This window comes from Danio aesculapii, chromosome 3, assembly GCF_903798145.1.
Source record: "Danio aesculapii chromosome 3, fDanAes4.1, whole genome shotgun sequence".
Lineage (NCBI taxonomy): Eukaryota > Metazoa > Chordata > Actinopteri > Cypriniformes > Danionidae > Danio > Danio aesculapii.
In genome coordinates this window covers 36408322-36420625 of record NC_079437.1, presented here as the reverse complement: position 1 = coordinate 36420625, position 12304 = coordinate 36408322, and the positions used below count along the sequence as shown (strand labels likewise).

Genomic DNA, 12304 nt, shown 5'->3' with positions numbered 1-12304 from the left:
TAGTCTTTCTGTCCTTCACAGCCAGACACTTCACGAAGCTTGGCTCTGTTTCATTACAGAATAGAGTCAGAGATGCTTGTTCACTTCTCCGCCTGTCTGTTTCCCTCTTCAGATCAGTTCCCTGGGCTCCAGAGTAAAATGCGGGTGGTGTTACGAGTGGAAGTGGAAGCGGTAAAATTCCTGAAAGAAGAACCTCACAGGCTGGACGCCCTGCTGAAACGCTGCAAATCCATCACTGACACTCTCACCACACTGAGGAGGTAGACAAACGTTGCTTCTCTATTCTAATACTATCTGTCCTGAAAACTATTCAAAAGAGGAATTAATCTGTTACTAATTGTTAAAAATGTTTAAATGAGAATTCCTAAGTTACCCGGATGATCTAATACAGGGGTGGCCAAACTCAGTCCTGGAGGGCCGGTGCCCTACAGAGTTTAGCTCCAACTTGCCTCAACACACCTGCCAGGACATTTCTAGCAAGCCTATAGGAGCTTGAGTAACTAGTCTAGGTGTGTCTGATTTGGGTTGGAACTAAACTATGTTTGGGCACCCCTGATCTAATACTTTAGGAAGAACATTGAAAATGCAGATCTGTGTAACTGATATTACAATATAGCAGCTACTATTACCCACAATACATTGTTTTAATTAAAACTACAAACTGGTAAAAGGTTTTCAAACTACAAACATTCACAAAAATGAAAACTTACTAATTATTGAATAATCATATACTGTATAACTAAATGAAAAATATTTATGTGTATATGTTATCTGTATTATATATTTCATCTGCAACAATATTGTGAACTTTATAAAGCAACCCAGATTGTAAAAGTGTGCCTCAAACTACATTTCTGTAAATCTGAAATACTTAGTTACTTGTTGTACATTTTGTTGCATATTTCTGATGGCAAATCCACTTGGGGGCGCTGTGTACATTTTGCGAATCTGAAATATTTTAATTAGGGATGCGTTTGGTTGCACATTTCAGATACATGTCGCTGTACACATCCATGAGAAGGGGCTGGTCATACAGATGAACAGCTGAACTAAACCCTCTCCTAAGCCCAAACATATACTGCCAAAAACAAACAACATAATGCCAAAAAACAACATTTTACATTGCTTTTATCTTTAACTGTGTGCTTCACTGTATATAAACCCAAGTGGTCTGCATCACAAGTACAACACCATACAATGTAAACTACTGAGCAAACTGCCCACACCAGAAAAGTTGTCTATATGGAATTAGACATGTGAAGCTAACATATTCAATTACTAATCATAGGCACCGTTAAGTTGTTTTGTGGTATTAATTTGGTGTTGTGCAAAGAACTGCAGCAAAATAATCCTTTTTTTGTTGGTCACATATTACTGTCAATATCATTAGTGTGAAAAAGAACTTTTTTTTGTCATACTGATCAGTAGCATTCATTTTACCTAGAAACTGCAGTTTTATATGTTACAGCCTTATTCCAAAATGATTAAATGCATTTATTTCCTCAAAATTCTACTCACAATACCCCATAATGACAATGTGAGAAAAGATTGGCCTCCATCATCCGTAAGTGGAAGATGTTTGAACCACCAGGACTCTCCCTAGAGCTGGCCGGCCATCTAAGCTGAGTGATCGGAGAGAAGTGCCTTAGTCAGGGAGGTGATCAATAACCCGATGGTCACTCTGTCTGAGCTCCAGCGTTCTTCTGTGGAGAGAGGAGAACCTTACAGAAGGACAACCATCTGTGCAGCAATCCAACATCAGGCCTGTATGGTAGAGTGGCCAGACGGAAGCCACTCCCCACCTGGAATTTGCCAAAAGGCATCTAAAGGACTCTCAGACCATAAGAAATAAAATTCTCTGGTCTGATGAGACTAAAATTGAACTCTTTGGAGTAAATGCCAGGCGTTACATTTGGAGAAAACCAGGCAGCACTCATCACCAGGCTAATACCATCCCTATAGTGAAGCATGGTGGTGGCAGCATCATGCTTTGGGGATGATTTTCTCCAGCAGGAACTGGAAGACTAGTCAGGATAGAGGGAAAGATGAATACAGCAATGTACAGAAACATCCTGAATGAAAACCTGCTTCAGAGTGCTCTTGACCTCAGACTGGGTCAACGGTTCATCTTCCAGAAGGACAATGACCCAAAGAACACCGCCAAAATATCAATAGAGTGGCTTCACAACAACCCGGTGAATGTCCTTGAGTGGCCCAGCCAGAGCCCAGATCTAAATCATATTGAACATCTCTGGAGAGATCAGAAAATGGCTGTACACCATCATTTCCCATCCAACCTGATTGAGCTTGAGAGGTACTGCAAAGAGGAATGGCCAAAGACAGGTGTGCCAAGCTTGTGGCATCATATTCAAAAACACTTGAGGCTGTAATTGCTGCCAAAGGTGCATCAACAAAGTATTGAGCAAAAGCTGTGAATACTTATGTACATGTGATTTTTCAGATTTTTTTATTTTTTATAAATTTGCAACAATTTCAAACTCTTTTTTTCACATTGTCATTATGGGGTATTGTGTGTAGAATTTTGAGGAAATCAATGAATTTAATCCATTTTGGAATAAGGCTGTAACATAAAAATGTGGAAAAAGTGAGGCGATATGAATACTTTCTCCATGTACTGTACGTTGAAGTATGTTTTTGTAGTTTCACAAAAGTGTGGGCTGAAGCATGTATTTCCAATAAGAAATTAATGCGTAATTATGCGTGTGAGAATATTTTTCTGCATTAATGACAGATTTACATGCTACTTCATTTCCAATATGTTTAAAAACTCATTATAAAAGAGCTGTGGTGGATTTGACAAGTTAAATGACAGGGCATGTAACTAAGCAACAGAACAATTCCCAAAAAACTCACCTACTCTTCTGTTACACACTCAGAAGTATGAATTTTTTCTTCACAATTAGAGTAAATGTTTTTAGGACGTATTGTAGGTGAATTGGGAAACAATTACAGATTGCTGTAATTTGATCATTCCATGTCTAGCCTTGAGATTTGACTGTGTCTCTGACATGTATTTTACTCTTTATCACCTTGAGTGCTTTGTGATGCTTGAATCAGGCAGGTGAATGAGGGAGTGTGGAAAAGCCAGGATGAGTTTTCAAGCCCCTCTGCTAAACTTGGAGGAGGGGACGAGTACAGGAAGAACACAGACTTTGACATTCCAACTAGCCCACCGCTGAGCCTCAATGAGAGCAGCCTGGCCAACTGGAGCCCTCACCCAGGACAAGGCCATGGCCACTCTAACCCGTCCCATGCACAGCGAGAGAAGGACTCTCATGGAGTGATGGTGGGATCACTGAAGACCCGGGGTCTGGAGGAGCTCGGAGGAAGAGCAGGGTCTGATAAAGCCTCATCTGTGGAAGTCAGACTGGTGAGGAGTGAGATTTAATTTTTTGCCTGTTTTATTGTTTATTCATTCATTCATTTTCTTTTTAGCTTAGTCCCTTTATTAATCAGGGGTCACCACAGCATAATGAACCGCCAACTTATCCAGCATATGTTTTTCACAGCGGATGCCCTCACAACACTGGGAAATTCATTGTTTAGTCCATCAAATAAATAAATGTAATAGGATGACATCTTTTTTAAATGAGTAATGTTGTTTGAAAGTGTGAAGGGCAAGTCTGATGATTAAATGAGTCATGGTGTTATTAAGGATATAAGGCATTTATACCTATTCAATTGTAATTTTGAGTTTTATTAATTGTATTTTTACAATTTTAATTGTAAAATTGAGTTTTATTATTCTGAATAACACATTTAAAAAATAATATTGAAGAATTGAATAAATTAATCTCAAACAATTAGTGCGGCTAAAAAAGATTATATATCAGGAATATATTAGGATATTGTTACTTATATTTATATAGTTATATATCAAATTTATCAAAATGACTGTAAATAGATTTAAAATGATGTAAAAGTGTTTGTTTTTAAAAAAAAAAATCTTTTTAAAAATCCTGAGAAAATGATTTTCCAAAAAAAGCATCAACTCATCACATTAAAATAGTTTCTGGAGGATCATGTGACAGTAAAGACTGTAGTAATGATGCACAGAAAACAATTAAATATTACAATAGAAGACTAGTATTTTACATTGTTACATAGCAGTGTAAATTTATGCTACAGTTTGTGTTTATGCTAAAAAATACCAAGCAGTTACAATACGTTTTTTTTTTTTTTGTTTCTAGTATTTGTTTTGTTACCTCAAGATTTCTTCAAAATATTACTAGAATAATTATATTTAGTTGGCCCAAACATATGAGAGCTTAATGTGCTGCAATTTAAGAAAACAGGCGCAATTACAAAAAACACCAGCAAATTTTAAAATCTGTTTGACAGCACACGTGCTGCAAATCCTCACAACGCAAACACATTAAAAAATGTGCTGCATTTTCCCACAGCACAAACAAATTAATTATACACGCTGCATTTTCTCACAAAACAAAACAAAATGGAACACAAAGGAAATGTTTCAAGGGGATCCAGAAACGTGACAGACGTTGCTGTGCCGTGTCTATTGCTCAGTGAGTTGTAGGTGATCTTTGAAAGGTGATTTTTTTTTGGTTTATTTATTTTAATATCCCAATCCCTTTAATATCCTTATTTATTAGCCTAAATAAGCATAAAGTAAAAAGCCGGATCCGTCAGGTTTTAGGGTTTCCTTAAAACATTTCCTTTGTTTCCCATGCTATTTGAAAGTGTTGTGAGAAAATGCAGCACGTTTTCATAAATTGTTTGCATTGTGGGAAAATGCAGTACATTTTATTAAGTTGTTTACATTGAGTTATTATAGCGGGTTTTTAAAAAATGTGTTTGCTTTGTGAGAAATTGTAGCACGTGTGTCAAACGGATGAAGATATTTTCTCAATTTGCTGGTGTTTTTTGTAATTGCACATGTTTTCTTACATTGCTGCACGTTAAGCCCTCTTGGCCAATGCACAAACATGACTTTAAAAGTAATATTACATTAGCTGGATTTGTGTTTATTAATGCAGCCAGCATTAGCCATTCTGAATGCTGACATGGATTCAAAGTATCCTTTTGTTTATTTATTTATTTTTTGCTGACATAATATAATATTTTTTCTTAGCTAAGCCCAAGCTAGAATATTCAGAATTATGAAATGTCACACAATATAATCAGCACAGTATTGTCTTCATTTCTAAAAATCCAGCATTGAATTGTGCCTTGTTGGTAAACATATGGTCAAAGGATCAAGTTCTAACTAACAAAGTATGGAGCATTAAAAATAAAGTTCATCCACTCTTTCCTAATTCTCAGCTGAGATGAAAGGAAATGTAAAGTGTCTTTCCGCAGCTTAGCACTGCACAGTGTCCTGTCATTTATTTAACATCTTAATCATTTGGTTTAATGGGCGGAGCTAAACAGACAGTGATGTAGGAGTAACAGTGGGTGATCTTCTTCTGTGGAGGCAAAGTTAAACAACACTATTACACAACGAAGAGGCACATTCACAACCTGTCGTTTTGGAAGATTGGCCAATATAAATTTTTAGACTTATATGAAAATTTTGAGCTCTGAAACCAGATATTTACATTAAAGGTGAAAGAATCAGAGAAATTTCATTTCTCAGCTCGACCCCTTTAAATGGAGTTCATAAAAAGGCATGTAACAACTTGTAAATAACGCCCCTGTAAATGCTGTCTCCTCAGGCAGCAGAGCGGGATTGGGAAGAGAAGAGGGCCAGTCTGACACAGTACAGCGCTCAGGACATCAATCGACTGTTGGAGGAGACTCAGGCGGAGCTCATGAAGGCGATTCCTGACTTGGACTTTGCCGCCAAGCAGATCAAACCTACTCAAAACCAGAATCAAAACCAGAATCCAAACCAAAACCAGAATCCAAGTCCATCCAGCACCAATGCCACACCTGAACACAGGGCTAATAAACCTCAGCATAAACTCAACAGTAAAGACAGCGGATCTAGACGAGGCTCAGATGAACTGACGGTGGCAAGATATCGAACAGAGAAGCCTTCAAAATCACCTCCTCCTCCACCGCCCCGCCGGAGCTTCCCCTCGTCGCCTGGACTTACTACACGCAGTGGAGAAATAATCATCCCTGGAAAGAGTATAAAGGTAACATTTACAAACTGTATGACCAGAGTTTGTGACTAAAGGTCTTAGCACACTGATGTCTGAAATTTTCGTATACCTTTTTTTCATATTCAGATGTGAGAAATCCCTGCTGAAAAAAACAGCTTAAACCAGCCTAAGCTGGTTGGCTGGTTTTAGCTGGTTGACCAGACTGGTTTTAGAGGGGTTTTGGCCACGTCCAGGCTGGTTTCCAGCTTGTCTTAGCTGGTCAGGCTTGAAAATGACAAGCTAAAACCAGCTAAAACCAGCTTGACCAGCCTGGTTTAAGCTGGACATAGCTGGTTTTAGCTGGTCATCTCCCAGCCTGACCAGCTAAGACCAGGCTGGAAATGGCTGGAATCCAGCCTGGAAGTGGCCAAAACCCCTCTAAAACCAGCCTGGTTGACCAGCTAAAACCAGCCAAACAGCCTAGGCTGGTTTAAGCTGTTTTTTCAGTAGGGATTCGTCACGTAAATGTATTATTACATCCGAAACGTATTAATTAATCCATTACAAAAAATCCAAAACATTTCGGAGTCAATTCAAGCAGTGATACTTTGTTCTCCTCTCTTCTCCAAAGTAGAAAAAGAAAGATGACTAGGCTACATATTCATGTGTTCATCCAATACTGCATAGAGAGGAAGGAGAGTTCAGCTTATTGTCAAAGAGCTGCGCTACAATCTCCTGAAATAAAAAGTTTAATTTAGGAAATAAGTGGAATTTTGATACATTGCTTGTGATACTTCACACAATCACTTACATAAACAAATCCTGAACAGAGACTGGCAGTACCTATATAGATGGCGGTCGCGTTGACATGTCAAAGCAACAAACCAAAAGCAGACCAAGCTTTCTATTATAATGTCTTTGAGCATTATGCCAAATGTATGCACACACACATACACACACACAGACACACACCAAGAAGCAGCAGGGGAGAGGTGCACCAGTCACTGAATAGGAGTTCTCAATGGTCCGCCACATTCAGTCTTTATTTTATGCACTGTGTTTGTCATAAGGTTATCTGTAGCTCAAATGACGGCAGTCTGTATTTAGCTTTTTGCTTGTACGGTGACTCTGAACTGTCAAAACACCTCTCAAAACGCTATTTCAATGAGTGAAAAGTGGAAAAAATTCAACCCAGTTTGATTTTTTATGAGGGATGTAAGTTTCGGAGGCAGAGTGTCAATATGATTCACATAATGTGAGGTCGAATTTATTTTTTAACGTGTGAAAATTACAGATGAAAATTTCGGATTCAGTGTGCAATAACCTTTATCTATTATTAGTCCTCCTCTGAAGTTTATTTTTCTAATATTTCCCAAGTAAAGTTTAAAAGACCAAGGAGATTTTCAAAGAATTTCCTGTAATATTTGTTCTTCTGGAAATACATATTTCTTTCAGTTTTACTGGAATAAAATATTTTTTGTATATAAAGGTCAATATCAGTAGATTTATTTTTTCATTTGGCTACAGAACAAACCTCTGTTGTGCAATGACTTGACTAATGAACCTAATGAACCTAGTTAAGCCTTTAAATTGAACTTTAATACTGAATAAACTAATACCTTTGTACACTTAATACTGTGCAAAATGTAATAACTTTATGAACACTTTAAAAACATGATCATTTCTGTTCACATTTTCATTTTTAATTCTGAGCTTAGAAGACAAGTTGGCTACTGACATCAATATTTTGACAAGTACGATGCGATCCTGGATTAACATCTATGTTGATCCTGGAACATCATTTTTGTTGGAAAATGTAATCCATACCAATTCCCTACCCCTAAGCCCAACCATAACTCTAAATGATAAGCCTAAACCTAACATAAACGGTCAACATATGCCTTGATTCTGATTGGCTGTTTAGAATGTTGTTTAAGGATCAACATAGAAGTTAATCAAGGAACATGTCCTTCTTGGTGAAATCAGGTTGGCGAGTTGGCACTAAAGTAGAATAGATTATGCATTTGTTTATTAATTTATGAAGAGAACAGGAACTGTATTTTAGAAAGTGCATTAAAGCAATACATTTCGGATATATTCTGAACAAAGATGAACAAAAGTCGTATTACTAAATACAAAAAGACTGAACAAAACTCTTTCTTTCTTACTTTCATGACTTTACACTGTCAAATAATAAATTACTCACTCCTGTATGATGATTATATTTGATTTTTAATGAGAAAATCTTGCCAGAACCTTAGACAGACACAATATTTAATCCAAAGCATTGAAAACTTGACATTGCAGCCTGATCATCTTCAAAAGTAAAATGCAAATAAATAAATAAAAAACGTAAACAGTATCCTATCCTAACCAATAATGCTAAAACTCTGACCTGACACTAAAATTTCCTGGTGCAGAGCAGGATGTCATGGCAAATCACTTTTCATACCTGGTAAACGTGCGCTTCATAGCAAGTTTTAAAGTGAAAGGAATTTTAAATTTCCGTTCAAACGTTCTGTGTTGTCAGGTTTACCATGTAGTCTCTGACAGACACTTTGGTCTGGATTTGTATTATTGTTTGTCGTTTAATTGAACTATTTTAAAAACAATAATAATTTGTTCATATCATTCATTCATTTTCCTTCAGCTTAGTTCCTTTATTAATCAGGGGTAGCCACAGCAGAATGAACCACATATCCAGCATATGTTTAACACAGCGAATGCCCTTTCAGCTGCAACCCACTACTGGGAAACACCCATACACTCGTATGCACACACATACACTGTGGCCGATTTAGTTTATTCAATTTACCTATACCACATGTCTTTGGACTGTGGGGGAAACCGGAGCACCCGAAGGAAACCCACACAAACATGGCGAGAACATGCACAGAAATGCCAACTGACCCAGCGACCTTCTTGCTGTGAGGTGACAGTGATAACCACTGAGCCATCGTGTCGACCTCAAAAATGCCATCACACCAAATGTTTTTTTCTTTATTTAAATTTCAGTTATCACAACCTCTGCCTGCGACACACAGTTTCACGTGTGTTTATTTATGCATGCAAACTTGCTCCAACTTTTATATGCAGGCTGTTTCTGCAAGCAAAATTAGAGGAATCAGGAAAACACTAGATCACTTTTATTTGAGTGCAGGGTCTCTGAAATGTCAGGCATCTCATAAAAGCGGCCTGTGTTTGTGGGTGTGTAAGTCATGGCTGATGTTTTCTTTATCACCTCAGCTGTTCCTATAGTGATAAATCACCTGTTGGTCACTGGTGAATTTGAGATTGATTGAGGAAGATTTAGCTGGGTTGATGTGATAATTTCCCTTGTGTTTACTCTTAATTAAGATTCGGTCATTACTTTGCAATGGGAGATGTTGTGCTCTTCTGTAGCCTTTTGGTTATTATTTGCTGGAATTACATTAACAATTGCCTGTATTTTGTATGAGGTATCTGCACAGATATATCAATGTATTGATTACATACAGTTGAAGTCAGAATTGTTAGCCCCCTGAATTATTAGCAATTATTAGTATTAGTATTCAGTTTAATATGCTTTTTAATTATGTTAATTAACAAGTTAGATTAGACAACAACAATTAGAACAACAAGTTAGAATTAACAACAATTATGTTAATTAAGGTTAATTATGTTAACAAACAAGTTAGATTAATCATGCAAGTCATTGGATAACATTGGTTTACTTTGTAGCACATAGAAAAAAATAACTTCTTAGGGGGGCTAATAATATTGACCTTAAATGGTTTTAAAATATGTAAAAAGCTGCTCTTATTGCAGCCAAACCAAAAGAAATAAAACTTTTTAAAAAATAAAAATTATTATAAACATTCAAAAGATGACTTTTGCTGCTTGTTTAAACTACTTATTTAAAATGAATTGGAACAACACAATCAAGTTAACTTAATCTATTTATGTTGGGACAAAATGAAGGAATTGTGTGGAACCCAGCATTTTTTACTGTGACTATAATAGTAAATACTGTGAACATTTACTTGCTGTTAGAATATTTTTATATGTTAAGATAGATATATTTAGCAATTGATTATGTTCAATAAATTGAATACTTTATTTTTATATGACCTTGTTTGATTAAATAAATACTTTAAATTTCAAAATATTTCATAAATAAAAATATATATATATTTATTGATTTATTTATTGACTGTCAACGTGTGGTTGATATCAAACTTTTACATATGTACAGTGCATGCGGAAAGTATTCATAGCGCTTTACTTTTTTTTTAAACATTTTTTTGTGTTAAAACCTTATTCCAAAATGGATTAAATTCATTGATTTTCTCAAAACTCTACACACAATACCCCATAATGACGATGTGAAATTTTTTTTTTTAATTTTGCTAATTTATTAAAAATAAAAAAGCTCATGTACATAACTATTCACTACACTGCAGCGGGTGGTGAAAACTGCCCAACGCATCACAGGGACTACACTGCCAGCCATTGAGGACATCCAGAAGAAACACTGTCTGCGCCGAGCACGCAGTATTCTTAAGGACACCTCTCACCCTGCTCACAGACTGTTTTCGCTCCTGCCTTCCGGCAGGCGCTTCAGGCTCCCCCGGACAAAAACCAGCAGACTGAGGAACAGCTTTTTCCCCAGAGCTGTCTTCTTTTTGAACTCTGCCCCTCACTGACTCATTTGCCCCCCCAATACACCCCCCACACTCCTCTTCCTCTAACTCCTCACAATCACTGCACTATTTAACATTTGCACATTTAAAGTTTGCACATATTCATTGCACTGATTCATTTATTTGAACTGTACATACCCACTGCACATGGACATTTGTAATTATGTTTATCTATCTGCACACTTCTGCTATAATAGCATCCTGTACCTAAATTATTTTTTTGTAAATCTTTTCATAGCTAATACAACCTGTATATAATGTTGATAGTACATCCATCTGTAAATATCACCACAGTTTTTCTATAACTTTATAACTTATACCTGTATCCTGCACTTGCTGCTATTGCACTGCTGGTTAGACCGAAACTACATTGCGTTACCTTGTACTTGTACATGTGTAATGACAATAAAGTTGAATCTAATCTAATCTAATGTATTCACAACCTTTGCCGTGAAGCTTTTAATTGATCTCTGGTACATTCTGTTTCCACTGATCATTCTTGAGATGTTTCAGCAGCTTAGTTGGAGTTCACCTGTGGTAAATTCAGTTGATTGGACATGATTTGAAAAGGCATACACCTGTCTATATAAGGTCCCAGGTTTGACAGTGCATGTCAAAGCACAAACCAAGCATGAAGACAAAGGAATTGTCTGTAGACCTCCAAGACAGGATTGTCTTGAGGCACAAGGCTGGGGAAGGTTGCTGAAACATTTCTGCTGCCCTGAAAGTTCCAATGAGCACAATGACCTCCATCATTCGTAAGTGGAAGATGTTTGGAACCACCAGGACTCTTCCTAGAGTCGGCCATCTAAGCTGAGTGATTGGGGAGAAGGGCCTTAGTCGGGGAGGGGATCAATAACCCAATGGTCACTCTGTCTGAGCTCCAGTGTTCTTCTGTGGAGAGAGGAGAACCTTACAGAAGGACAACCATCTGTGCAGCAATCCAACATCAGGCCTGTATGGTAGAGTGGCAAGACGGAAGCCACTCCCCGCCTGGAATTTGCCAAAAGGCATCTGAAGGACTCTCAGACCATAAGAAATAAAATTCTCTGGTCTGATGAGACTAAAATTGAACTCTTTGGAGTGAATGCCAGTCATTACGCTTGGAGAAAACCAGGCACTGGCTAATACCATCCCTACAGTTAAGCATGGTGGTGGTAGCATCATGCTGTGGGGATGTTTTTCAGCGGCAGGAACTGGAAGACTAGTCAGGATAGAGGGAAAGATGAATGCAGAAATATATATAGAAATCCTGAATGAAAACCTGCTTCAGAGTGCTCTTGACCTCAGACTGGGGCGACGGTTCATCTTTCAGCAGGACAATGACCCAAAACACACCGCCAAAATATCAATGGAGTGGCTTCACAACAACCCGGTGAATGTCCTTAAGTGGCCCAGCCAGAGCCCAGACCTAAATCATATTGAACATCTCTGGAGAGATCTGAAAATGGCTGTACAGTGTTGCATCCCATCCAACCTGATAGAGCTTGAGAGGTACTGCAAAGAGGAATGGGCAAAAATTCCCAAAGACAGGTGTGCCAATCTTGTGGCATC

General features: G+C 37.5%; 1 protein-coding gene across 1 annotated transcript in view; it reads left to right on the top strand.

Annotated features, from left to right (window-relative positions):
* The window catches only part of srcin1a (SRC kinase signaling inhibitor 1a), a 263387-nt gene that overhangs the window by 229634 nt on the left and 21449 nt on the right, over positions 1–12304 (top strand). Inside the window, exons 10-12 of the mRNA XM_056452793.1 lie at positions 113–260; positions 3079–3391; positions 5697–6122. Coding sequence (XP_056308768.1) covers positions 113–260; positions 3079–3391; positions 5697–6122 — 887 coding nt within the window. The remainder of the gene's footprint in view (positions 1–112; positions 261–3078; positions 3392–5696; positions 6123–12304) is intronic.